This window comes from Podarcis melisellensis, assembly GCF_964234715.1.
Source record: "Podarcis melisellensis genome assembly, chromosome: 1".
Lineage (NCBI taxonomy): Eukaryota > Metazoa > Chordata > Lepidosauria > Squamata > Lacertidae > Podarcis > Podarcis melisellensis.
In genome coordinates this window covers 115,845,481-115,873,164 of record NC_138528.1, presented here as the reverse complement: position 1 = coordinate 115,873,164, position 27,684 = coordinate 115,845,481, and the positions used below count along the sequence as shown (strand labels likewise).

The following is a 27,684-nucleotide window of genomic DNA, read 5'->3' as shown; positions in this document are numbered from 1 at the left end:
TTTATAAATGCACAGCAGCTGCCCAGCTGCCATGGACCTGATATCCTCGTTGCCCTCCGGACGTCTTCTGAGCCAATCTGTCGGCGGCGGTGTGTTTACAGAGTACGAACTTCACTTTGTAATCCACGGCAGACCCTTTCATATCAATAGACTGCCGATGTTCCAAGGCTGTCTCTTATCTTTCGGCAAGCATGTCGATAACAAGTGTGAGAAAGGAAAATCGGGCTTCACAAGCTGGAAAAGGAAGGCAATTGTTCTGTTACAAAGACGCAGAGCTAATTTTTAAAACATACGTCTCTTTAGACTGTTGAAGAAGAACAAACAAAGAAATTCGCAGATGGGAACTTGCCAGTGCATGAGGGGGTGCAAGATTTTTTCCCTCCTCCACGGTGAATGTATCTAGATTTTTGGTTCGTAGTAAGGGGATGTTCACAGTAAGATGTCTAATCAGCGATAGCCCTTCAGATCCAGAATTTGTGGTCTGTGGATGATTGAAGGGAGGTTACAAATTTGCATGTCTGCAATTTTACCATGCAGTGGGGAAGTGGTGGGAGAGGGTTTTGCTATCTGATGCAAACAGAAACCTCTAGATCTCTGAATGCTTTTTATTTTAATGCACAAGTTAGAAAAATGCAAATAGCATTCATGGGGTTGGTGATGAGGACAGGGGCACACACTGTGATCAAAGCAGGCATGAAGGGAGAATTTAACTCTTCCCTGTTGCAGTTTTGAATAACAGCCTTCCTCTGAGGCTAGTATTTGCTTTTGGGGAAATTCTATTGGCTCCAATGGGTGATTCCCCCTTCCCAACAAAAATACCAAGTTTCATTGAAGGAATCTTCTTCAAGGCTGCAACAGGGGATAAAATAAATCTACCATCCAGGCCAGTGGTATGCCCATTATCAGTCTCCCTCAGCTGATGCTATTTGCATTAAAAAATCCTAAGCATCAAACATAAAGATGAGTCTAATTTCACATCTAGCTTGACCTTCAATTGCTCCATTGTTGTTGTTATTGTCTAAGGAAGCTCCTAGCCCACACTGTTATGGAGAAGAAGCTGTGAAATGAATGAGAATGCTTACTGAGGGTTCAGAAAGTGGAAATAGGATTCCCAGTGAGGTCCACAATTTCTGATATTTTAAGAGATTATGGCTGGAAGGATGGGAGGGAGGTGGTGGTAGCAAACACAGTGGCAGGTTTGGGCTTGTTGGGGAACAGCTGATCTGGGTCTCAGCTGTATGACATCATCATTATGAGACCCCATCCTTTTAACTGTTTCCTACCATAAGCCTTTGTGAAAAGTGAAGCTATATATATTTGGGCGACAGACAGAGAACCTGAGTGGGAATGCGAGACTAACATTCTGCATCAGAAGCAAAGAAAATGGCCAAACGCAGGTTGTATTGTAATGCAGCAAATTACTTGACGTTAAACTCGAGGCAGCTCATAACGTAGTAAGCCATGATCCAATTATGTGTGCTGGGTAACCTTAGAAAAGGCACAATTCCTCAAAGGTACATGGTGGATGTCTGATTCCCAACATTGCCCTAGATTAGATTTACTGGATATCCTGTCTGCTCTAGTGGTTTACAACCCGAAGCCTTGGATGTGCTCCTATAGTTCAGTCGTCCTTTGTCATTTCCAATTGTTATAAATGGAGATGTCTTCAAAATGTAATGAAAGCCGCTGCTTATAAATAACTAAATCATGGCAGCAAAGCCCAGGTGTTCAGATATGTATTATTCACAAAGTAGCCGCTAATGGCTACTGAGGAGTTTTATGTTTTTGTTCCCGTTTGTTAAAACAAGTCATTGTCATGATCCATCCTGACAGGTCCTGGAGTGACATTATAACTGTTCTCCCCTCCCCGAAAATGTTTGGACTACAAAGGACGTTGGCACCAAGTAAGTGGCAACACAGCAGTGTCAAATCATGTCACTTGCCTGTGGAGCGTGGAAATCTAATATTTCTATATGCTGTTCACGGTAGCAATGGCGGTGGTGGTGGTGGGAATTCTTACTTGGCTAGTGGAGAGACAATAGCGTTGGATGGATTTGCAGAAAAGCGATGAGGTAAAAAGAAACACACACAAAAATAAAGATTAAAAAATAAAAGACACTACCAGATTAATAAAAAGTACAAAGAAAACTAACAGATATTACCAGATAAAGGCATCAAAATGAAGATTAAAATTAAAAGGCATCACCAGATTCTATCAATATCTATCTTTCCATCTATCTATATCAGGGTTGGGGAACCTGTGATTCCAATTCCCATTAGCCCTGGTCAGCATGGCCAGTACTTCAGGATGATGGAAATTGTAGTCTGGAGGACCACAACCTTGCCTGCCCTGATCTAGACAGTGGTTTTGTTGTTGTTGTTTAGTCATTTAGTCGTGTCCGACTCTTCGTGACGCCATGGACCAGAGCACGCCAGGCACTCCTGTCTTCCACTGCTTCCCGCAGTTTGGTCAAACTCATGCTGGTAGCATCGAGAACACTATCCAACCATCTCATCCTCTGTCATCCCCTTCTCCTTGTGCCCTCCATCTTTCCCAACATCAGGGTCTTTTCCAGGGAGTCTTCTCTTCTCATGAGGTGGCCAAAGTATTGGAGCCTCAGCTTCAGGATCTGTCCTTCCAGTGAGCACTCAGGGCTGATTTCCTTCAGAATGGAGAGGTTTGTTCTTCTTGCAGTCCATGGGACTCTCAAGAGTCTCCTCCAGCACCATAATTCAAAAGCATCAATTCTTCGGCGATCAGCCTTCTTTCTTAACCTCAGGATAAGAACTTAATTCGTTCTTAACCTGAGATACCACTTTAGCTAATGGGCCTCCCACTGCTGCTGCTGCTGCGCAATTTCTGTTCTCATCCTGCAGCAAAGTTCTTAACCCGAGGTACTATTTCTGGCTTAGCGGAGTCTGTAACCTGAAGCGTCTGTAACCTGAAGCGTCTGTAACCTGAGGTACCACTGTATATGAGAGAGAGAAAGAGATCAGACTTAGTAAAGGTATCCACAGTTTCTTCTAGTTGCAGAGCCTGGAATCAAAGACATGAGCTTTGCTCTGTGCTCAGGACCCTAAGAATACTTTCATGCAAATTGCTCTAAATAGTGGAGCACATTGTAACATACAAATATACCCATTTCCTTAAGAGGTATTGTCATGTAAATGCTAAAAAACACACATAAAAAACACCACCGCCATTCTGAATCTATTATTATTATTGTTGTTGTTGTTGTTATGATTTGGACAAAAGAAAAGTCGAGTGCTTTGTTCTTCTTGCTTTTGACAACAAATGGGACTGAGGGAAAGTGACTCGCTTATGTGGGTTAAGCGCATGGCGAACAATCTAAAGAGAATATTTACGGCTGGGCTGAAAACAGGGCGGGGGGAGAATGGAATGGTTGGAACAACAAGTTCTTTTATACAGCACAGCGGACAGAATCCCCTACGAGCTGGGAAAGGTTTGGGGAAGAAAGGGAGAAAAGAGGCTGGTGGTGTTTTGTTCCGCAGAGCAGCCTTTGTGGGGAGTAGCAGCTGGGTAAAATGTGTGTGGCTTCATCAGCATCATGAGTTGAAAAGCAGACTCCTGCCAGATAGGATAGTCGCAGCTGTGCAAAGGCTGCTCCATCAGTAGAGCACTTAGAGGCCATCTACTGTGGGCACCTGTTTGCCCCCCAGGTGGTGAAAGTGGAGCTGTTCAAAAGAAAACTCCAGCAGGCCTCACATCTTATTTTTCTAGTTCTTTCCCTCCTGTCCCCCACTCCCCCCCCCCGCTTATATATCCCATATTTTAATATTTTGGAGGATGGAGTTGAAGTGGCGTTTCAGCTCCATAATATTCAATCCCCGATACGTATATCAGAAGCGAGCTGAAGTTTCCTAATGGTTCAAATGTCCCGTATGAAAGGTCCTTTGCGATGAGAGGAATACCTGAAGAGGATTCATTATTTACTCCAAGGGCACATTCAGTGGTACCTCGGGTTAAGTACTTAATTCTGGAGGTCCGTGCTTAACCTGAAATGTTCTTAACCTGAAGCACCACTTTAGCTAATGGGGCCTCCTTCTGCCGCCGCGCCGCCGGAGCACAATTTCTGTTCTCATCCTGAAGCAAAGTTCTTAACCTGAAGCACTATTTCTGGGTTAGCGGAGTCTGTAACCTGAAGTGTATGTAACCTGAAGCGTATGTAACCCGAGGTACCACTGTAATGGCAAGTTCAGGTTGTGTGATTAGAGTGGATTTGGTGCTATTGCTCAACAAACTAATTTCCCCTTCCCCTCTCCACAAAACCCCCACACTTTTTATGATAGGGAATGCGATGGCGAAATTCACTGGAGGGTGTGGAATGATACTTGCTTGACACATCATATAATCTCTCCATGAACAAATAAGAATGCATGCCAGTGTAATCTGACCTCCCGTCAAACTTTGTGCAAAGGAATCAGGGGTGAATGTTCCGCGAACAGGTCCATACAGCTGTCATACCCAGTGCAGTAGATCACCATAATGCTTTGGATACAGGCAATTTATTTTCTACTTATCTTGTATGTTTTAGCATCTCTAAGGCAATAACAGGTGGTGGTAGTGAATTCACTTTTAAATGGTTGTTGCCCTTCCTTAGACTGAATGGATTAAATAAACAAAACAATTTGATTATGCAAGCACCACCATCTTTCATTAGAGGGACCTTAACATGTAAGCACACAAAAGTTACTGGTTCACATTTCTTGTTTTTGACGCAATTCTTATTCACTGTTTATAAATCATAATCACCACTGAATCTAGAGGATGGTTTGAAGGCCCCTCTGCTCTCCAGGTACTAACTCTTGGTGGGCAACTTTGAGGCCCCTGCTGTTCTCTCTTTTGGGTTGGTCATAGAATCATACAATGGTAGAGTTGGAACGGACCCTGAGGATCATGCAGTCCAACCCCTTGCAATGCAGGAATATGCAACTGTCTCATAAGGGGATCAAACATGTTGCAGCCTTGGCATTCTCAGCACCACACACCAACCAAATGAGCTATCCAGGAAGCTATTATGTATTCAGTGGTCTGTGTTTGCCTGAGCTTGAGTCTGGACTAAACATTCTGAGCCCTTGTGTTCTGATTCTATACATGATTTCCAATCACAGAGCATTTCAGGATTTGGGCCTCTGCCATTGGCCCTTAAACTCTGAGTCATGATTCGCAGCTTGGAAGTTTAGACAGCCAATGACATTGTGAGTGGGAGTGGCCCAGGCCTTCAGAAATGTATATAAGCAGTTGCTTTGCCCCTGTGGTCCAGTTCTGTTAGTTCAATAGAGGTTCTTGCTGTTATCACTGTGTCTTGCCTCACTGCTTCATTTCTAACCCACAACCTCCTGATCAAATCCCACAACATTTTATACCACAAGTGTTCCGGTGGTTTATTTTTGTTCTGCTTTTGTTGCACTATAGCCCCTCCGGACAGCATTTGGGAAGCATAACAGAACAAACTGAAGTATAACAAATCCACTACTAATGCACTATTATTGTGTCAAGATTATATTGCAGAAATCGCCCACAACAAAACAACCATCTGGAGGCAACCTGACTCTTCGTCCTGTCTTTTGCTCCTCTCTAGAATTAGATGGAAATCAATGTCCCTGTGTACCTACATAGTTGAAGACTACATAACTTAATTCACAGAAAAGAGCAGATCTATTTCCCTTCCTTTCCCCATTTCTGTCTTTCTGATCTATTGATGCATTACCTGTGGCCATCAAAGCAACCTGGGTGTTCTCAGAAGTCATATAAATGCTGTGCTGTTAACGGAGAAATGTCTATTCGAGAGGGGATGAGCAAATTCGGAAACCAACACACGTCTTCCTTCTAAAATAGAGACATGGCTTGTCATTAATCTAAGACTCCTGAGACGGTGCCCTTGTGTTGTTAAAGTACAGTAGCAAATGGTTTGGAGGTCATGTTCTTTTAAATTATGTGTATCTTTTAAAGCATATTTACATTGCTGATCCAGCCGAATCAGTAATGTTTTGCTGCTGTCATTAATGGGAAATCAATTCCCACCTTAAACATATTATGAATTGAAAAGAGAAAAGACTCTTAAGAGGGCCTTTAGAGATACCTTTTCCATTAGTAAAGCTGTATGTTCACTTTCCTCATGTCCTGTTCAGCTGGATATGTTCCTCTGATAAAAGCATTATTTCTGTAACTTTCCTCCCTGATCACGATAGTCATAGGCTTGTCTTCTATAGGGCACTGAAATAAATTCCAGGCATACTTTTAAGTGCTTAGATTGTAAAATTTGCTGAGTCAGAACTCTAGAGAGCGGCAGTAACTTAGATGGATGCTCCATATGGAGCAATACCATCTGACACGTGTGAATACCAGAATCCCATGGGTGAAGGCAACTGAGCAGGTCCTTCATACTCATTTGTCTTCCTACCTCTCAGAAAGAATCCTACAATTGGCCTTGCCAGTGAGGTTCTGGAAGTAGGTGTCGTATGTATGTATGTATGTATGGGTGTCGTATGTATGTAAATTCTAACGTTTCTCTGATGAAAATAGGGATGTTGTCTTCTTCTTCTTCTTCTTCTTCTTCTTCTTCTTCTTCTTCTTCTTCTTCTTCTTCCAACACCACCCATCTGAATGGATTGCCCCAGCTTCTCTGGACAGCTTGCAACATATATAAAAACATAATAAATAATTAAACATTAAAAAAACTTCCCTATACAGAGCTGCCTTCACATGTCTTCCAAAAGCTGTATACAGTGGTACCTTGGGTTAAGAACTTAATTCGTTCCGGAGGTCTGTTCTTAACCTGAAACTGTTCTTAACCTGAGATACCACTTTAGCTAATGGGCCTCCCACTGCTGCTGCTGTGCAATTTCTGTTCTCATCCTGCAGCAAAGTTCTTAACCCGAGGTACTATTTCTGGCTTAGCGGAGTCTGTAACCTGAAGCGTCTGTAACCTGAAGCGTCTGTAACCTGAGGTACCACTGTATATGAGAGAGAGAAAGAGATCAGACTTAGTAAAGGTATCCACAGTTTCTTCTAGTTGCAGAGCCTGGAATCAAAGACATGAGCTTTGCTCTGTGCTCAGGACCCTAAGAATACTTTCATGCAAATTGCTCTAAATAGTGGAGCACATTGTAACATACAAATATACCCATTTCCTTAAGAGGTATTGTCATGTAAATGCTAAAAAACACACATAAAAAACACCACCGCCATTCTGAATCTATTATTATTATTGTTGTTGTTGTTGTTATGATTTGGACAAAAGAAAAGTCGAGTGCTTTGTTCTTCTTGCTTTTGACAACAAATGGGACTGAGGGAAAGTGACTCGCTTATGTGGGTTAAGCGCATGGCGAACAATCTAAAGAGAATATTTACGGCTGGGCTGAAAACAGGGCGGGGGGAGAACGGAATGGTTGGAACAACAAGTTCTTTTATACAGCGTCTGTAACCCAAGCGTCTGTAACCCAAGGTACCACTGTAGTTATGGTACTTATCTCCTTGACTTGGGGGGTCATATAACTCCATACCCTCCAACATTTCTCCAATGAAAATACAGACGTCCTAAGGAAAAGTGGAATATTCCAGGATCAATCAGAAACCGGGATGGCTTCTGTACATCCTGGATTGTCCCTGGAAAATAGGGACACTTGGAGGATCTGTAAATACCTGAATCGGGCATGTGGAGCCTAATCACATAGGCCTGTCATATCCAGTCAATGTCTCCTTTATATGACTTGTCACACAATTCTACACTATGTAAAGGTATAAGGTAAAGGACCTCTGGACGGTTAAGTCCAGTCAAAGGCGACTATGGGGTTGCGGCACTCATCTTGCTTTCAGGCCGAGGGAGCCGGCGTTTGTCCACAGACAGATTTTCTGGTCATGTGGCCAGCATGACTGAACAATTGCACATGACTGGTGCAACGGGACACCATCACGGAAACCAGAGCGCATGGAAATGCTGTTTACCTTCCTGCCGCAGCGGTAACTATTTATCTACTTGCACTGGTGTGCTTTCAAATTGCTAGGTTGTCAGGAGCTGGGACAGAGCAACGGGAGCTCACCCCGTCGCGGGGATTCAAACTGCTGACCTTCCGATTGGCAAGCCCATGAGGCTCAGTGAGACCACAGCGCCACCTCCCTTAGCCTGAAAGCAAGATGAGTGCCACAACCCTATAGTCTCCTTTGACTGGACTTAACCATCCAGGGATCCTTTACCTTTAGGATCATACAATGAGAGATGGCTTTCATTCAGCTGTGGGTTGGGGTGAAAGGGATCACTGTAGCACACCAAAAATCAAACTATTGTTTGAATTCTGTGTGTGTGACATGTGCAGTCCTGCAGCTGTCTCAGTGCATGTCACCTGCAGCTGGAAGTCTACACAGATTGCCTCTAAAATGGCTGTCATTTGTGGGGAAAGGTCGTGAGACACAAGGAGAATAGGTCGTGAGAAAATCTAACTAAAGGGAGCCTCTGGAGAAAGTTTGGTCATATAAACACACCACTGTGCTCTAAATCCTTTCCTCATTCCCTCTGCTAAAATGGGACTGTTTATCATCTCACCTAACAACACAGTGTGTCTCCTTCACTCAGAGTACAATGGCTACATCTATTGCCTCCCTTCATTTCCTAGGCATGAGGGCAAATAAGTCCTCCCTTATCTCAAGAGCATCAGATGTTGACAGCTCCGCTTATTTTGGAAGGCAAGCCCTCTGTGTGTAATGTCTGACTGTCTGAAAACATGTTTTTCATCAAATTGCCCTATTTCCCTTATTTTAGCAGATGAAAGATCTTCTTCCTGTTCCCAGCGCAGTTTCTTTTCTGCCTGAATATTCTACTGTTTAATTTTAATTCTACCTAATTTTGATTTGATGGGCAGATTGTCTGAACAAGTACGATGTGTCTGATGATGGACACACATTTATTGAGATATTATAATCTCAATAATCAGTGTTTTTCAAGTCAACACAGATCTTTCCAGAAGGACCTCTTTTCTGTATGTAAGTTTATATGATTGCTAATTTTACGGACATCAGTTTTCATTAATGGCAATGCTTTGGATTTCATTTGGTTTATATTCTTTCTTAGAAGAAATACAATAAAATGTTGTGGAAAATAATTGGTTTTAAGCTAGTACTATCCGAAAGAATACAGAACAAGACACAGGTCAAGACTTGTCAAGCATTCTGCATTACTGAATGAGTCCTCCTCTGCAAAACTTAATTCACACTCAGTATATATTACTCAGTATTCTGGATCTCTTATGACTACTTAGCGCATATTATGCATACCTTCCAGGTAAACATTTGCTCTCCATGTCTCACCTTGCGGTTTGGTTAGCTGGGATATAAGCCGCCCCACCTTTTTCCAGAAAGCAATCAAACAGCTTTAGGTTCCGACAGTATCTTAGAATGGTTTTCTTTAGATGCCAACAAACTGTTTTTGAGTGTCTGGATTCGCTTGGCACTGTCTGGCATTCCTGCAGATTTGCAATGTTGCGCTCCTCAACAAAGACATGGGTTGCGGTGTAAAAAACCCCACCAAAATTATAGAACTGATTGTTGTTGGGGTTTTTTGTATATTTACAAAATGCGTTACAGAAACTGAGGGGAAAGTCATTTACTATGAGATATACAGAACTATAACTCCTACAAACTGGGTTATTCAGACAGGACTTTGCAATGTGAATTTTTTTTTAATCAACCAGTATTTACTGATACTTTTACAGATGGTTTGATTAACCTTACTGTGATTTTGTATGCTGCACACTGTCTTGCTGTAGTTTTATGAAAGTGCACACTATAAATATTTCATTAAGCAAAGACAGAGGTAGATAACATACTGGCAATGTTGGTGTTGGGAGGCTGGCTCTGTCCCAGCATCCCACCTGTTCCTGGCAGACGTGCTTCTTTCTCAGAGTGTCTATGAAGAATTTTACACATCACTTGGGAAGACAGGCGAACTAATGCCAGTGTACTGGAAGAAGCAAAGATCACCAGTGTCGAAGCAATAATTCTTCAACATCAGCTTCGTTGGACTGGTCATGTTGTTCGGATGGCTGATCATAGCCTTCCAAAGCAACTACTCTATTCCGAATTTTAAAATGGAAAGCGTATTGCTGGTGGTCAACAAAAGAGTTTTAAAGACTCTCTCAAGGCAAATCTTAAAAAATGTAGTATAAACACTGACAACTGGGAAACACTGGCCTGTGAGAGCTCCAGTTGGAGAACAGCCTTTACCAAAGGTGTCGTGGGTTTTGAGGATGCTCGAACTCAGGACGAAAGAGAGAAATGTGCTAAGAGGAAGGCACACTTGGCAAACCCTCACCGTGATCAACTCCCACCGAGAGACCTATGTCCCCACTGTGGAAGGACGTGTGGATCCAGAATTGGCCTCCACAGTCACTTATGGACTCACTGTTAAGACTGTGTTCATGGAAGACAATCTTACTCAGCTACTAGTGATCGCCAAAGAAGAGGAAGAAGCTTCCTTCTCACAGCTGCATGCTACAGCTGAAGGAGCCCAGTGAGAAGGAGGCAATGAAGTTCACAGCCATGGATTACAAGGAAACAAAGATATGGAGTTAGGTAGGCTGTTGAAAAGGCAGGCATGTAGGCAGCATACATACTATACATTTAAAGCAATCCCCACAAAGAATCCTGAAAGCTATAGTTTGATAAGGGTGCTGGGAATTGTAGCTCTGTAATGGCTAAACTCTGCTTTTTTCCTAAAAAAAAGTTTAGGGGTACTCTCATTTCCCTACTCATATTGAAATACTGCCCCTCAGTGAGGCCAAGATTAAGATTCACAAAATGTTTAGGGGTATGCGTACCCCTGCGTTCCCCCCAGAAAAAAAGCAGTAGCTAAACCACAGTTCCTAGAACTTCTGTGGGTGGGGAAGGTGTTTTAATTGTGTAGGGTGTGTATGCAGACTTTGGCTCTCTCTTACTGTGATGGGCGCTTCTGTGTCTCAGAACTTGTGATAAATATCGCAGGATCTCTTTAATCCAATCAGTTGCAGAAAAGGGGACATTTTTTCCTGCAATCATTACCGGCCATCTCCACACAGCCTGTTAAGTTTACTTTTGCTTTGTGAGCATCCCAGACAGGCGTTTAATCAGAAGTTTCAGTTCCCTGTGTCCAAGACTATGTTTTGGTTCAGTGCAATTAAACCAAATCTAATCTTAAAATAGGTCTTAATCCCAGATAAAACCAGCATTAGCGCACAGAGAGGTAATTCTTTGCTTTTCAAAGAGCAATAATGACTGAATATTAAAGGCAAACTACATGGAGTCCAATACATCAAACCTCTAATCTACTTAGCAGGATCGTGTTGTATTGTTTACACAGAATTAGAAAGAAATGCAGTCACCATTCCATTGCTTGTGAGGGATACTGTATTCAGTGCAGTCCATGGGATGCTACTTAAAATGCTGTGGTGGTGATTCTTAATAGCTCTAGTCTTGTGAACCAAAATTATTTCAGAAAGTGTCCCTCACTCATACCCGTTATTATCCCAGGCATGTATTAAAGCTGATGTGAGGTAGGGAGAAGGAGTGGTCATTTGGCTACTTCCTATGGTTTATTGAAACAAGCCAGGGAGGAGCCATTGTTTCTGACCATGGCTCATTCAAACTAACCATGGTTATCCTTGTCATATGTAACAGCAAACCATGGTTAATTCTAAAATGGAAGCTGTTGCTTCCAATCTCGTCCTCCCAGCTCCTCTTCCCCATCAAGGTGTGTAGGACTCAGTTATGGATGGCCATGTTTTTTGAGGCGGAAAATCACACAAGTGCCTCTTGCTGGGAGCAGAAACATTCTGATAATGGAAAGGAACAATTTGCTTCCTTTGATTCAGTTTGATTCACGTTCAAGATCAGCTGCCTCTAGAAAATATACATATCCAACCCAAAGGTACTGTGGCCAAGTAATCCATTTCTACCTCTTCTTGTTGAAGATAAAATTTATTATTATTACAAAACCTTATACAGTTTAGACTCGAATGATTAGCTGCATTGCTGCCTCCCATGTTGACAGTCTCTAGACTAAAGAGAAAGGCATGTGAATCTCATCCTTCCCAAAAATTTGCATTTATTGTTCCTGTTGACTTACTGTAACCTTTCTGAAAATAAAAAGGAATCACATCTCTTCCCGCCATCTTCCATTTCTCCTTTTCCCTGTTTAGTCTGTTATTGAGAAGTTGGCTTGTTTCTTTGGAAAAGCAGTATGCCGTTCCAGAAGAGCTTCTATAAAATGTACCACAGTCTGACATTTGCACATCGCTTGCTAGCTGTCCAGTTAGCCGCCAGTTCTAATTCCCAGGCTTAGTTCAGCAAACATTGATCGGATGCAGCAGGGCTGTTCTCAATGCTCCTCAGACATATTCCCATGCTTTTCCTATGATGGTCCTGCTACATAACTACCATGTTGGTTGGATTAAGATCAAAGCTAGAAAGAAATGAGGACTTGGGTGTTAATTCTCTGTTCTGATGAACTGAACGGAAGAGCTGGTAAAGGCATAGCTGTCAACGTTTCCCTTTTTTTTTAAGGGAAATTCCCTTATTCCGAATAGGATTCCTCTCAAGAAAAGGGAAAAGTTGACAGCTATGGGTAAAGGAATGCAGCCTCAACTTTTGCCTTCTGCAAAATGAAAAATGGACTCAAAGTGTGAGCTGTGACTCCCGTCCAAATATAAGGCGTTCACACGGAAGTTTATTTCTTTCCACTCAAAAATTCCAGAGTTTCGAAGCATTAGCCATGCCCCACAGTTAAATTAATCAAGGCTTATTTTGGCAAATCCCTGCTCCACCTACTTTTCTGGCAAGCGAGAGCTTAAAAGCAAATGGAGAGGCCTGAAAACTGGAAAATATGATCATCGTGAGTGGTTTATTCAATCTAAAAGGGGAAAAAATCACACCAATGTATACCTTAATTTAAAACGTTCTCAGGCACACAGAACAACGATGTGGCATTTTTTTAAAAAAGGGCATTAAACGTATAAGAAAATATAAATCAGGACAGTGACCCATCTAGTTCTGTATCCTTGCAGTGGCCAACCAGATGTTCTTCTCCTTCGGTTTTAAGCAACTGGTACTCAGAAGCATATTGCCTCTGACCGTGGTCATCAAGGGGAGTAGCCACTGATAGACTTAAAGGTAAAGGTAAAGGGACCCCTGACCATTAGGTCCAGTCAGACTCTATTTCTGGGTTAGCGGAGTCTGTAACCTGAAGCGTATGTAACCTGAGGTACCACTGTAGTGAGGGAATGTGTCTCACAAAACACCCTAAGAATTTTGTTTCAGCATTCCCCCCCAACCAGGGAAACCGAATAAAGGTTTCCAATCGTTTTCTAAAATGGTTGGGCAGATGACAAAATGACGTTACATGCAGGAAACAACTGCTTCCCTTCTCTCCTTTTTGGGCATTTATATAAACAGCAGTGTGACTGTTACATAAAGCCAAAGGCTCTCTCCCCTTTATAGCATTTTTCAGTGTTTATCTTATGCCAGCCACAATAAATGCCACCGCCGCTTCCCTTCCATTTATTTTCAAAGAGTTTATCTACTAGCAGCAGTGTAAATAGGGAAGATAATAATTTATAAACTCTGTGAGACATGTATGTAAAAAAGTTCTCAAGAACAATCAAAGTGACAGTTAGCATAGGATGTTTACAAGAGCAACTTGTTCCCTGGTTTACAGCGAAGACTTTTTCAGGTGTGGTGGCTTATTAACCCTTATAGTTCTTGTTCATTTCCCCAGAATCCAGAAATGACCTCTTCCTTGCCTTCAGAACCTGTCGTCCAGACAGCTTATTATGATCTCATCATGGACACCAAGTGAAAGGGGGTGAACATACCCTCCAACATTTCTCCGATGAAAACAGGGACACACTATTGCAACCAGATATCCTGGAATGCGGGTGGTGCTGTGGGTTAAACCACAGAGCCTCGGACTTGCAGATCAGAAGGTCGGCAGTTCGAATCCCCGTGACGGGGTGAGCTCCTGTTGTTCGGTCCCTGCTCCTGCCAACCTAGCAGTTTAAAAGCACGTCAAAGCAAGTAGATAAATAGGTACCACTCTGGCAGGAAGGTAAATGGCATTTCCGTGCACTGCTCTGGTTTGCCAGAAGCGGCTTAGTCAAACTGGCCACATGACCCGGAAGCTGTACGCTGGCTCCCTCGGCCAATAAAGCGAGATGAACGCCGCAACCCCAGAGTCAGTCACGACTGGACCCAATGGTCAGGGGTCCCTTTACCTTTATCCTTGTTGCCTGCCCATATCTCTCATGCATGCAACTGCATTTCCTGGAACCAAGCACTTTGTTTCAGTGCCTTGTAATTTCAAACATTTTCCAATAAAAATATTAAGCTATTTAGACAGTAAAGTAGTTGCATATTGGCTCATGTGATCATGAGTTGTGGTTACACAATCCTTAAATGAGCAGTGTAGTGAAAACATGTTAGTTACTGCAGCAATTACCTTGAGCTGTTCAGTATTTATCTAGGCATATGTTCTAGTCAGCCAGTGGAAAAAACCTCTTTTGACTCGTGCAATAATCTAGTCAGTCAGGGGGATAACTGCAGGTTGGTTGCTTCCAGTTCATGTTTGCTGTTGTTTTGTTAGCAATTTAAGAAATCAGACCACACTCAGACTTGATACAACCATGATGAAGCTGTCAACAAAGTGTTGTCAAAAATAGATTTCTGCTTTATTAGGGCTAGAAGAACAGGCAGGAAGTAACTTTAAATCCAAATGGGACACCATTTCCAGTACTGTGCTTACTCAGGAAGTTTGGGAATCAGATCTTTATAAATGGCCCAGAAACTCCTTCCTTTTTGAAGTTAGGCTGAGCAAAATATTTTTTCTTAAAAAAGATAATGCTGGCAGTGTGGTAACTCAGTAGCTGATTTTTCTTCCTATATTATATTTCCACTCATCTGTGGTCACACTGAGGACTGAGTGTGCCCAGGAGGCCTTCCGATTCTTCCTTTGCTGTCACTGCCACCATTGGGGTGTGTGTGAAGGGAATAAAGGGGAGAAGCTCTTTCTCGTCTTTGTCCGCGCCTCCTCCCTGCCTCTGGTCCTGCTGCAGGTGGCACTATGGTCTAAACAGTAATAGTAATAGTAATTTATTATTTGTATCCTGCCCATCTGGTTGGGTTTCCCCTGCGAGAAGTGAGGTTACAGTGAACCAGGCAGAGGGCCTTCTCGGTAGTGGCGCCTGCCCTGTGGAATGCCCTCCCACCAAATGTCAAGGAAATAAACAACTACAGTGGAACCTCGGCTGTTGAACGTAATCTGTTCTGGAAGACCGTTTGACTTCCAGAATATTCAACAACCGAGGCTCCAAGGGTGGTGGACAAATCCCATTGAGAAAACTGAGAATCGCGCATCGGAAGCCGTTCAACTTCTGAGGCGCGTTCGAAAACGGAAGCAATTACTTCCAGGTTTTCGGCGTTCGAAAACCCAAACGTTCAGCTTCCGAGACACTTGAAAACCAAGGTTCCACTGTATCTGACTTTTAGAAAACATCTGAAGGCAGTCCCGTTTGGGGAAGTTTTAAATGTCTGATGTTTTGTTGTGTTTTTAATATTCTGTTGGAAGCTGCCCAGAGTGGCTGGGGAAATGCAGCCAGATGGGCGGGGTATAAGTAATTAATAATAACAACAACAACAACAATAATGGTTCTCCATATTTGTCTATTAATGCCTACTTTAAGTGCTGCTCTATTGCAATGCCATTCACCATTGAACCAATTGCTTGTCCTATAGTGGTTTATTGGCACATTTTAAATGTATTGAAATATTTTATTTTCAGGAGGTATTTCATGTGCAACATTACGGTACTTTAGACTATTAGGCTATGTAGATAGGCTTCTGAATATTTTATTCTCATTATGAATACCTTACATCAAAGCCTCAGTGACCTGCAATGAAAGTAACTATCAAATGAGTATACAATATATATGTATGTATGTATGTATGTATATATATATATATATATATATATATATATATATATATACACACACACACACACACACACACACACACACACACACACATACACAACAATCTTGATATATTCCAGTTCATTCAGACTTTCATCATTGGTTAAGTGATCAGCATTATGGTGTGCAAATGTGTTGATTACAACTAATCAAAGCAGAAATGGAGTGCTGTCAGAACTTCTTTATTGTTTCAGAAAATGGTTTGAATTTACCATTCAGATATAAGCCCTCACATACAAACAGCCAAGGGAAAAATTAAGAAGAAAATGACAGGCTGCTATTGTCTGCTCTCTCCAACAGAATTCCATTGTATGGCTTTTCAGCGCTAATTCTTCCATTAAAAGGGACAGATTTAAAATCTTTCTTAACTCAGTAGAGGAAATGTTACATGGGTCAATACTGGAAGATTTTAGGTTTATGAAAGAACAAGTCTTTCCCATCCATCCCACAATCCCCTCTTCATTGATGAGGTCAAACAATTGAATAAACTTGGGAGACATGCACAGGTTTCTGCCGTCTAAGCCCAAAATGTAGCAGAAGTGAAAAGGAGAACGCAGTAGTAGAATGATCATTGTTTAAAATTCGATCTATCAGAGCAGCATTGATGGCAAGCAGAGCTGCTCTCCAGTATGTTGAATGATGTTCAGCGTTAGGCAATTACTGAGTGTGGGACTAACAATGGAATGACGTCTTCATATCAATGAGCCAACTCAAATTATCTAAAAGCTTAATCTTTGCTACGCCTTTAATCCATTCCCATTAGATATGTGGTTCATAATTGAAAGGATCCTTACAAGAAGTGGGAGACTATCTAGAAACTGCCCCTTCAAACTTCTCTTCCTAATAACGAACTTTGGACAAGCTCTGCTGAAACTAATGAAGTCTGCAAAGCCACTATAGCGCCTGATGAATTGCTCCCATAAGGTTTCAAGTTACCTGGTTGGATGGCCGCCAAATGCTTGAATTAGCTAAGTGGATTTCCATTTAAGCAGGTGGTCTATAAATTAGTCACTCAGTTTTCGATTGAAACCTATTAGCATAATTATTCGTAACAACAACAACATTTCCCCCCGCTTTCCTTTTTTGGTAAAAGATTTTATAGATTTCCTAGAAACTGCAAGAACAGTACAATAAGAAGAAGACGAAAAGATGCTCCGAAATGCAAGCCAAACCATTGCTTCCTCACTGAAGGACCATTTAGCATGCGCCTCCAGACAGGTTCATCTGCAAATCTCCACTTCTTAAGAAGGAAAAGGAGTACTTATTCCAGCCACAGTCTTTTATCAAGAGCAGGGGTTGGCAAGGTTTACCTCGCCTGGGCCTTTTCACTCCAGCAAAGATCCCTCTGTGGGCTGGATCGCGCACGCGCATAAGCATGTACGCCCAAGATTTCTGGGGTTTGCACAGATGCAATTTTCAGCGTCTGCACAGACGTGATTTTCAGTGCCGCAGAAGCGAGTCCCCATGCCGCGCTGCACCAGTTTAGTGCAGTGCGTGGGGACTCACCGAACAGATGGCTCGGTTCGGGGGTGGCTCGTGGGTTGGTTAAATGACCCCCGTGGGCCACTTGTGGCCCATGGACCATAGGTTGCCGACCTCTGATCAAGAGTTTCTCTCCACTGACATCCCTGTGTTGCTGTGTGTTTTCTCCCTCAGCCCTGTCTCTTCATATATGTGAAAAAACAACACTGGATTTTGTTATCCTAACAGTTTCGATTTCTATTTCCTTCAATACCCCAAACCAAATTCCCTTCATCATTTGGCAACCCCGACACATACAATAGTAGGAGAAGAGCTGTAGTCTAGCAACATCTGGAGTACCGTAAGTTCCACAGCTGTGGCTTAAACAGGTGAAATTGCCTTAGTAGATACAGTCTTAAGACTTGGACTGGAAAGACTGGAAAGAGCTGTGTTCCCAGATGGCCGCAATGATGCACGGGCAACAACAACAGGAATGTGGTGACGGAAGCACTTAAGTGGGAGCACTAGCAGCTGGGAGGGAGGGGTATTCTATCCCCCACCCTGCACCCATCGCTTCTCCCAGAATTTGCTCCCATCTGGGAGTAGAAGAAACCTAAAGGAGGGTAGTGGCAGCTTACTGGAGCGCTTCTGATGCAACTGGCCTGCCTAGGTTGTTGCTCATGGATAGAAGGAAGAAAAAGAAACATTCCCCCCTTCCTGTACAGAGGTATCTTCCTGGAGCACAACTGGGTTGTGTCCCTCTCAATATTTCAATTAAAACATTCATTTAAGATCAAAGAGAGGTTTTTGTGGTATTTACAAGGATTTCACTCCCCCCCACCCACAACTGTCAGTTTCATGGAGACCAGGGTTGGGAAGATAGTCAAATAATTGGTGATGTAGCATGGCAGGCAATGAAGAATTCAAGTGGGTTAGATTGTCAGCAACCGCATCTCCTCCAAGTCAGGGTGTGGGCCAGCAATTTGGCTGAAGGTCTTCTGCACAAGTTGGAGGAACACAGCGACTGTAAAGCAGGAAACGCATGCCTTGTCAGGCCATTAAGTGACACAGATTCCGGAGTGATCATTAAAGCATTTGAAAACGAATGTGTGGTTTTGGCCTTAACCTGTATTAGCCCAAATGTGCTGACTCCGTGTGGTTTGCAGATCTGGCTGGCTGTGACTCAGTGAAAGTTAATCTGTTTGATATTAAAAGGCTGCTGGTTCATGACACTATTTGATTCATTAGAGACATTATTGCTTAACTCCTGTGATGTTATCTTCCACCCACTACAGGACTGGATTATAGACACCCAGAAGCAGCAGTGTAAATACCTCCTGTAAAAGCCACCTGAGGGTATGAATCTTCTCCATCTCTGGCATGTGGAGACAGAGCACATCAAAATATTTAGGTGTTGGCTCGCTGCAGTCATGATGAAGAAATGTCTTCCAGCAGGAAGGAAACCTCCTGCAGACATTTCACCAAAATTCACTGACTGAATAAATCGTGAAAGCAACCAACTTGTGTTTGTTTCTATCCTTATCTGAAAGTGAGCATGACATCGATCTGTGCAAGGGTGTTTTTTCAAGAGTTCTGCATTTACACCTATCGAACGGAGAAATGAACCAACAGGACTTACCGTATTTCTCGCTCTATAAGACGCACCAGACCACAAGACGCACCTAGTTTTTGGAGGAGGAAAACAAGAAGAAAAAGAAAATTCTGAATCTCAGAAGCCGGAACAGCAAGAGGGATCGCTGCGCAGTGAAAGCAGCAATCCCTCTTGCTGTTCAGTCTTCTGGGATAGCTGGGCAGCCTGCATTCGCTCCATAAGACGCACACACATTTCCCCTTACTTTTTAGGAGGGAAAAAGTGAGTCTTATAGAGCAAAAAATACGGTACCCTTATTTCCTGATCCAGATACTTGGATGTAAACATTTAGGACATACATTTAAAGCACACGACTTCCCCGCAAAGAATCCTGGAAACTGTAGTTTGTTAAGGGAACTGTAGCTCTCTGAGGGGTAAACTAAAGTTCCCAGGATTCTGGGAGGAAATGTGCTTTAAACGTATGGTATGTTATGTAGCCTGGGATAATTTGGGAGTGGTTTCCATTGTGTTCATTTTACCCTGGAACTTCCCAGGGTTCTCCAACTGCCATCAACTTTGGCTAGCATGACTAATGGTCAGGGATGATGAGAGCCACCATCAAATAGCTTCTAGAGGTTCACAGGTCACCCATGCCGTTAAATAATCAAGCTGAATTGTATATCAACGATGGACTGTTGATCTATTTTTGGGGGAAACTCTATGATGTGCCCAAGATTCTGAGAAGACTGAAAAGAAGACTAAGAGAGTCTGTTCAAACCAGTAATTACTTGTAACAAAAATATTATTTTTAACACTCAGAGTTTGAGCGCTGGGACTTACAGGGGGAGCGTGGAGTTCCTCTGGGAATTATTAACATAAGAACTGAAGATAACTTAGAACTTGCTTTCTGTTAAGGTTTGTTCCAAAACTATGAGGATTAGTTCTATATTCCAGTAACAGTTTTCTAGGTTTTGTCAAAAAGGCCATTAGAGTAAAAGCTTAGGGAAGAGAATTATGGATGAGCAGTGAAAGACTAGAACCACTACAAACCATCGTGTATTAATTGCTTCTCTTAAGACAATGGCTTTCCCGAATTGTCGTGAATGGGTCACCCAACCCCCGCCCATGATTGGTGAGTCCTGCACATCAGTAATTAATGGTTGCTTTGTTACGACTTTGGCTCTAATGGATAAACTAGTGAATCACTTGAAGTCAGCGAAGCTCGCACAACTATTCCTATTGTCTGCCCTGATCCCATGAAACCCCTTATGCCAAACTGATTAGATTTACTGTTCACTTGCTAAGCTTGTCTGTTCACAACAGCATAATGCAATCAAGCATTTTGAAGAGCGAAACTGGAGCTCCGCAGAGGAATGGGATGGCGGGGGCTTCCTTACAAAGTGTGTGAGTGTGTGTGTGTGTACGTTTATTCCTTTAGCCTTTTCCTCCTTTCATTCAGGACTGGCTGGAGGCTAATTTTAAACCCTTCCCCCCAAAAAAAACCACCCCACACTCATCCACTTCCCATCTGGCATGTCTCTTTATCTGGCAAAGTTTTATTCCCTTAAAAAAAGTTTCTGGCATGAAATAGTGAATGGGCTTTGCTTGGCAGGGGGCGAGAGTGGAAATAAGCACATTATAAAGGAGAGAAATAAGAAAAAAGCCAGCATTTCGATACAATGGCTGTTTAAAAACGCCCTGTAACTAGGCCCCAACTCTGCAAAGAGTTAGGTAAGCGAAACCTTTTATGTACTGTAGATCCATTGGCTGGAGTAAAACTGCTTTTAGTGAAGAAATGTTAAGCATAAATGGAAAACCCCTTTGGCCTTAAAAGTTATAGTTAGAAATAACTGGGTAGATAATAGGCAAACAAAGGTTAAGGTGGAAAACATAAACCGATAGAAAGCACTGAAAGCAAATGTACTTACCCCGATTCTTTGTTTGCATGTGTTTCACCAAAACAAGCAATGTTTGTGGTAAGGTATAAGTGAATGAGTGAACATCAAACAGTACTTTTTCTGTTTTCACTCAACAGCCACTTCTCACTTTAGATTATTTGAAGTATACACCTGAAAATGTAAATAACACAAATAAATAAATACTAGGCAAGCACCCCGATTGTACTGTTTTCAATGCCAGCCTTTAAAAAGAAAAAAAAATGTCTGGACAGGCAGACAGATAATTTTATTATATCTATTTGTATCTGATCATTTTATTATGCCTACTTGTTTTCAACATCTGTTGATTTCTATCTGCATATCGTTAAGATTTTATATTTATTTTGTATGTATTGTAAACTGCTTAGAGGTTGGTGTTTTTAAATTAACCGTGCTAGGCATATAGATATATGTGTTTGGACACATGTCTGTCATGCAGGTACACTCATCAAGATGCGAGAATGGTTGCAGCAGCTCCTAATTAAACACACAAAGTGGCAAAATCTAATTGTCCGACATGTAATGTGTGGGAGCAATCAGAGCTACTTTGTCAATGTTGAAATGGTGCTGATGTACTCATTGTGGCTGAATGTTATCAGATCCCCTCACAGGCTTCCTGTCTCTAGCCCAAACTCCTTGTCCTCACTTTAATATGACCTTGCCTCGTCTTCTGACCCTTATTTCTCTTCAGATCCCTGCTTGCGACGTGTGCCCTTCCAGATCTACTACCTTCAGCGAACAAAAGGACTTCTGCTCCCTTAAACTGCTCCACCCATTCTCCCTCACTGCCCCTATATGCATGCAGTGCCACACTGTCTCTCTCACTTCCTTTCAATTTGTCACGAGTTTAGAGAGTCTTGATTTACTCTGAATTGATATATGCTACGGTTTTGCCTGAAGTGTCGTGGCTGTGGGTGAGTGTTGGCGTTTTGACTGAAGAGCCTTCATGCTTCTTAAAGGCCTGGTTCTCCAAAGTTGACTTTGGGGGACAAGATGACTTTCCCAGTCCAATCCCTAGCTGGGGGGGGGGGGGTGAACCTGCTACCATCTGAATGAAAACCAAGTGCTTTCCCAACGAGCTACAGCCCCCACCCCAAGCCACATAGTCCATTTCTGCATTTCTGTAACTCTAACCCCACATCCTAGATGTTACTCCATCAAGGTAACTAAAAGTATCTATAGCACCATGAAATTCTCCTAAGCTTGAACAAGCATAGAAACAACCTGGAGCAGTGTTTTCCAACCTTGGGTCTTCAGCTGTTTTTGGACTATAACTCCCATCATCCCTGACCACTGGCCCTGATAGCTAGGAATGATGGGAGTTGTAGTCCAAAAACAGCTGGAGACGCAAAGTTGGGAAACACTGACCTAGAGATTTTCAGCTTGCACTTACTGTGCTGTCTAATACCGCAGTATTTTCTACCGAGGCTCTCAAAGGGCCCCCCAAAACGAAACCCACTTCCACAAAATAATCTACGTACTGTAGACATGGAAGCACCGAGAGGTTCACATAGGAGGTATCTGAGTACTTAAATCCAAATATGTATTGGTATTGTCAGTGGTTTCTAACAGTCCTGTGCTGAAATGTAGACCCTGAGCGACGCTTAACAGGGGCGATTTATTATCTCCCAGACTCTCGTCTCGTGTAACACGACTGCTAACAGACCTCTTTGCATTCTGGTAACTAACGGCAACTATGCAGAGGTTTTGCTTACATGGGGAAATGAAGCCATTGTCCAGGGCAAATAGCTCAGGCCTTCGTTTACCAAAAAAACCTCTCTGTGCTGCTGACTCAGTCCTTTGGCGGTTCTACTTTGGAAGGAGACGAGTCCAGTTGTCAGTGCGCTGTTCCTTTTGCAGCTTGCGTGCAAGGCAGAGAAAGAAATGAACGGAGCTTAGCACACTTTAAAAACAAACATTTTTACTGCGGCCTGACATGGTCCGCTTTATGCTAGCATGAAGCAAGCACCGACATACAGTGCCGAATGAAGACCTAAGACGCACACTTTGTTTCAATGATCTTCTATTATGTGCTACTAAGATGCTCAACGTTATGGAGGGAGGAGCTGCAGGATCAGGCCAGTGGTCCATCGAGACCAGCATCCTATTCTCATAGTAACCAACCAGATGGCTATGGGAAGTCCACAAACATGACCCAAGCACGGGAATACTCTCTCCTCCTATGATTTCTAGCACCTGGTGTTCAGAATGTCCCTATTTTCATCAGAGAAATGTTGGAGGGTATGGAAACATACAGCCTCCAACCATGAAGGCAGAGCATAGCCATTGATAGCCTTTACCTCCATGAATCTGTCTAATCCAAGATGGCGGCCGCCATCGCTGCCTCCTGTGGGAGCCAAACATCCCACTGCGCTAAGATGGCTACAGGACTCCTACCCATGATTTGAATAGTACTTAAAACCCTGGACTGCCAGATTGCAATTACTGACATTCAGAACAAACCTATTCGGTTTTTTTTTTAACAGAGTTTTATTCTAAAATGCATTGATTGTAATCTAGGTTAGAAAAAATAATAATCGTATATTTGGTTTACGAACTTGTTTCACCTGCTGCCTGAAAGATACACAGCTGTGTGTTCAACATACACCAACAAAATTATACACTTCAGGCCAAATGCATGTGCAAATGTGCTTTTTTTGTGTCCCTCTGACAGATGAAGACTTTAGCGATGAAAGAGACCATTCTTAAAGTGTATCCAGAAGGCAGATTGGAGTGCCTCATTTGGCTCCAGCTCCCTACCCACCTTTCCCCCCCTCTTTAAAAATGAACATTTCAGCTTCAACCCTATCATTAGGCAAAGAATCGTTACATTGATGAGGAGAGCATTGCTGGCAGGGCTACAGCTCAATATGGAACCCCAGCAGGCCCACATCTTGCAGTGCGCTTGGCAGAGTCCCAGCATGCCATTAATAAACAGGCAGCTGAAAATCCAGCGATGGCAGGACACGTGTGAGCTGAAGAGACTCACAGCTTACATCTTGCCGAGAGACCATCCTTGGCAACAATGACTTCCACAGAAACATATTTATTACTTTAAAAACAACCAACCCCTGCATCCTGCCACTTCTTCCCAAAAGCAGCTCACAATAAAAACAAACAAATAATAATAATAATAATAATAATAGTTATTATTATTATTATTATTTAGTCACTTTCCACCCAAAGGGTTTTCTAGCAATTTACATTGAAAAATATATACAGAAATAAATTACAGTGGTACCTTGGAAATCGAACGGAAACCATTCCAGAAGTCTGTTTGACTTCCAAAACGTTTGGAAACCAAAGCGTGGGTTCCGATTGGCTGCAGGAAGCTGCTGCAGCCAATTGGAAGCAGCGGAAGCCCCGTCGGACGTTCGGGTTCCAAAGAACGTTTGCAAACCGGAACAGTCACTTCCAGGTTTCCGGTGTTCGGGAACCAAAACGTTCAACAACTCGCAAGGCATTCGGGATCAGGATCTAAGGTACGACTGTATGCCCTGGGAAGAAAGGGGGAATCATAGAACACATTAATATTCCATACAACATACTGTTTTGGAAAAACCAACCAACCTACCAACCACATTACAACCAGGCAACCACAACTTTCCAGCCTTAGCTCTAATCAATCTGTAAGTCTTTATTTCCTATTGATAATTAGGAACATAGGAAACTGAGTGAAATCTAGCTGGCTTCCCCTGAACAGCTGATATGTTACAAATTTTTTTGCTGATACCAGGAAAGCTTTTTTTGTGGTGGAAGCAAGCAAAAGTAAAGAAGCAGAGAGATACCTAGGAAGTTGAGCAGCTCCACATCAGATGTGGCAAAGGTATTTGCTGTGGGTAGAACACACCAACCTGTCCTCCGGCAAATATACCAATTGCAATGGAGTCGGCCTTAAGTGCACATATAACCAGAGAGCTGTGGGGAGGATGTGTCTTGTCATTTGTACTTCAGGTGGTTGTTTACGGAGGCACCAGGGCAACACCTGAACCAAACACAATTGCAGGGTCAGGTGGTCCTAGGTTGCCAGATAGTGAGCTCGTCCGTCCGACACATGAACCACAGGACCTTAAAACATTTATGCACTCATGTCACGCAGGCGCTGCCCAGTCAAGGCTCCCAGGTGCATGCGCACATAGGTGTGTAAGGGCATGTGCCCGTCATTCACACACCTCAGTTGTTTGCCGCAGGAAATGCCAGCAGAACACCGTCTGCAGCAAGGAAGAATGGAGCCACTCAGTTTCACATTGGTTTAGAATTTTTTGCTTGGCACAGGAGCATGGAATGTGTGCAAGGCCAGAAAGGAGCTCCTTCACGAGGACATATTATTATGGTTTAGCTTTCGCAGACAGCCGGTGTGTTGTAGGCACGGGAATCTTGGTGTGCTGAAATTCATGTTCAAATACCAACCTACCTACCCATGAAGGTCACTAAGAGGTCTTGGGCTATTTGCTATGCTTTCTCTCTACTGAGCTGACAGGGTCCTTATGAGAATAAAATGTCTGTGGGCGAGGGGGAAGTTTCATTGCCTTGAGCTCCTTGTAGGTGTGGGATATGAATAGATAAATAGCCACTACAAGTTGGGGCTCGCAGGACTAACTGCATCGTCCTAGACCACTCTATTCTTCCTTGTCAGACCACACCTGGAATACTGTGTCCAATTCTGGGCACCCCAATTTAGGAAGGATGTTGACAAGCTGGAACCTGTGCAGAGGAGGGCAACCAAGATGATCAAGGGTCTGGAAACCAAGCCTTATGAGGAACTGTTGAAGGAGCTGGGTATGTTTAGCTTGGAAAAGATTTTGGCAGAAAGCCAATCTGGGGTCCACCATCTGTTCCAGAAAGTTGTCATCTCTGGTTTGGGGGTGGGCGGGATCTCACATAAGGAAGAATGGTGGTATATATAAATTTAATAAATAATAACAATAATAATAATAATAACAACAGCACATTAACAGCAGTGAAGCTGGACCGCATTCTAACATTGGAGAACAGTGAGTCTCTGGCTGTTAACCAGAAAGTTGGCGGTTCGAGTCCTGTGGGCAGAATTCCTGCATTGCAGCAGGGGGTTTGGACTACATGACCCTCGAGATCCGTGCCAACTCTGCGCTTCTTATGAACACGCCCCAATCTGTTCCTGGAGAGCGGTCAGCCCGAATGATTCCAGCCGCCTTGACTCAGATTTTCTGGGCAACAGGCAAAGCGGAGTTCCGGCAGGCCGGGCTGGGCTGGGCAGGGCAGGGCAGAGCGCGGCAAGGCAGCCGTGCGCGCTCGGGGAGAGACGGGGCGGGGCTCCGCGCTTGTTGTTCGTCACTTGGTGCAAAGCCCGAGCGAGTCTCCGGAGAGAACAACGAGCTCATTCACGGAGTGGCAGCGAGGCGGGCAGCCAAACCGGGCGAGGAGCGCGCCCCGCCAGCCTGGATTTTCCTGCTCGCCCTCCATCCAGCGACAAGCCCTTCCTTGGGATTTGCAGCCGCGCGTGGCGCACCCTCCCGGCCCCATGCCGCCGCTTCTCTACCTGTCCCTCCTGCCGGGGCTCGTCCTCGCCTTCAACCTGGACACGGGCAACGTGGTCATGTGGAGCGGGGACTCCGGAAGCCTCTTCGGCTTCTCCTTGGCGATGCACCGGCAGCTGCAGCCCGAGGACAAGAGGCTGTAAGTGGGTCCGTGGTGGGGAAAAGAAGTTGCCTGCATCTTGATCCCGGCTGGGTTTTTTGGAAGGGGGCTAGTAAATTGGGGGGGGGGCGGGATCCCTCGGCTTGCCTAGTCCTAGATGCGCCGCGTACTGGACTGGAACAGTTTCTGGCTTCCGAGAAGCCTTAATGCAGCTCCTCTGTCTTGGGCAGAGCTCTTAGCTGGGCTGAAGCGCTGATCGCCAGATTCCGAAGTCGAATTAAGTTGTTTGCTTCTTTTGCGGGGGAGGATGCAAAGGTGTTGCGCCCTCGCGGCGCGCGCAAGGCCCGCAGGTGCGATCGGGCAGAAGTAACCCCACTCGCGCGCGCACAGGCTGCCATGCGAAGCGGCGCACTCGCTTGGATCAAAGGATCCGTCGCTGCGAGGCGCGATTCTGTGCTTTCCCCCACTCCTTGGGGTCCTGTCGGGGATGGAACCCCGGGCTGGACAGGATCCGCTCAGCTTTGGGGAAGCGGAGCCGGAGGCGCTGCTTATTCGGAAGTTTGTTCTCCGCCTGTGCCCGCCTTGCGATTTCTCCACCAGGGGGATGGAGGTGTGGAGCCAGCAGGCAGGGTGAGGCTCCCAAGGACACCAACTTCCGCCGGTGTGTGTGTGTGTGGGAAATGCCTCCCTCTCCCCAACCGACCCCCGATCGCGGATTTGCATGGAGTTATTTTGTGCATGGGTGTGTGTGTGTGTGTTATTTTTGGCTAAAACCCAAAATGGGGATCGAAGGACCCACCAACCACCTGTTATGGCGGGCTGTGTTATGATAGGGGGGAAATCAAGAATTGCTGCAGAAAACGCGACGGACGGATGGGACGGATCAAAATGTCGGAAGGGAACTGGGTGTTTTGGAAAAAAAAAGTGGCTGATCCGGGTTGTTGCTCCGGGAGCCACTACCTGAGGGAGAACTAGAGTTGGGGATCCATTAAGCCAAACGAGATTCTCGGGAAAGGCTTGGTTTGGAACAAAACAAAACCTGCCCCAGTGTGTTTGCGCATTCCT

General features: G+C 43.9%; 1 protein-coding gene and 2 long non-coding RNA genes across 5 annotated transcripts in view; 2 read left to right on the top strand and 1 right to left on the bottom strand.

The window, feature by feature from the left end:
- The first annotated feature begins 1,289 nt into the window (after nucleotides 1-1,289).
- Nucleotides 1,290-9,021, top strand: LOC309363754. Its single transcript, XR_014165574.1, has 3 exons — nucleotides 1,290-1,397; nucleotides 1,834-1,904; nucleotides 8,881-9,021. It is a non-coding gene; the product is annotated as an uncharacterized lncRNA (long non-coding RNA).
- Nucleotides 9,022-18,033: 9,012 nt separating this feature from the next.
- LOC309363388 lies at nucleotides 18,034-26,654 on the bottom strand. Of its 2 annotated transcripts, none has more exons than XR_014165318.1 (4): nucleotides 26,522-26,624; nucleotides 22,719-24,988; nucleotides 20,991-21,135; nucleotides 18,034-18,499 (listed from the first exon to the last, which is right to left on the bottom strand). It is a non-coding gene; the product is annotated as an uncharacterized lncRNA (long non-coding RNA). The 2 variants fall into 2 exon arrangements; XR_014165317.1 differs by having other exon boundaries at nucleotides 18,046-18,499; nucleotides 22,719-22,863; nucleotides 26,522-26,654.
- The window catches only part of ITGA6 (integrin subunit alpha 6), a 62,448-nt gene continuing 60,955 nt past the window's right edge, over nucleotides 26,192-27,684 (top strand). The window contains exon 1 of one of the 2 annotated variants that reach the window (XM_081910576.1): nucleotides 26,192-26,658. In XM_081910576.1, coding sequence (XP_081766702.1) covers nucleotides 26,504-26,658 — 155 coding nt within the window. In that variant the 5' untranslated portion in view covers nucleotides 26,192-26,503. The remainder of the gene's footprint in view (nucleotides 26,659-27,684) is intronic. The other variant, XM_081910577.1, reaches the window with a different exon arrangement.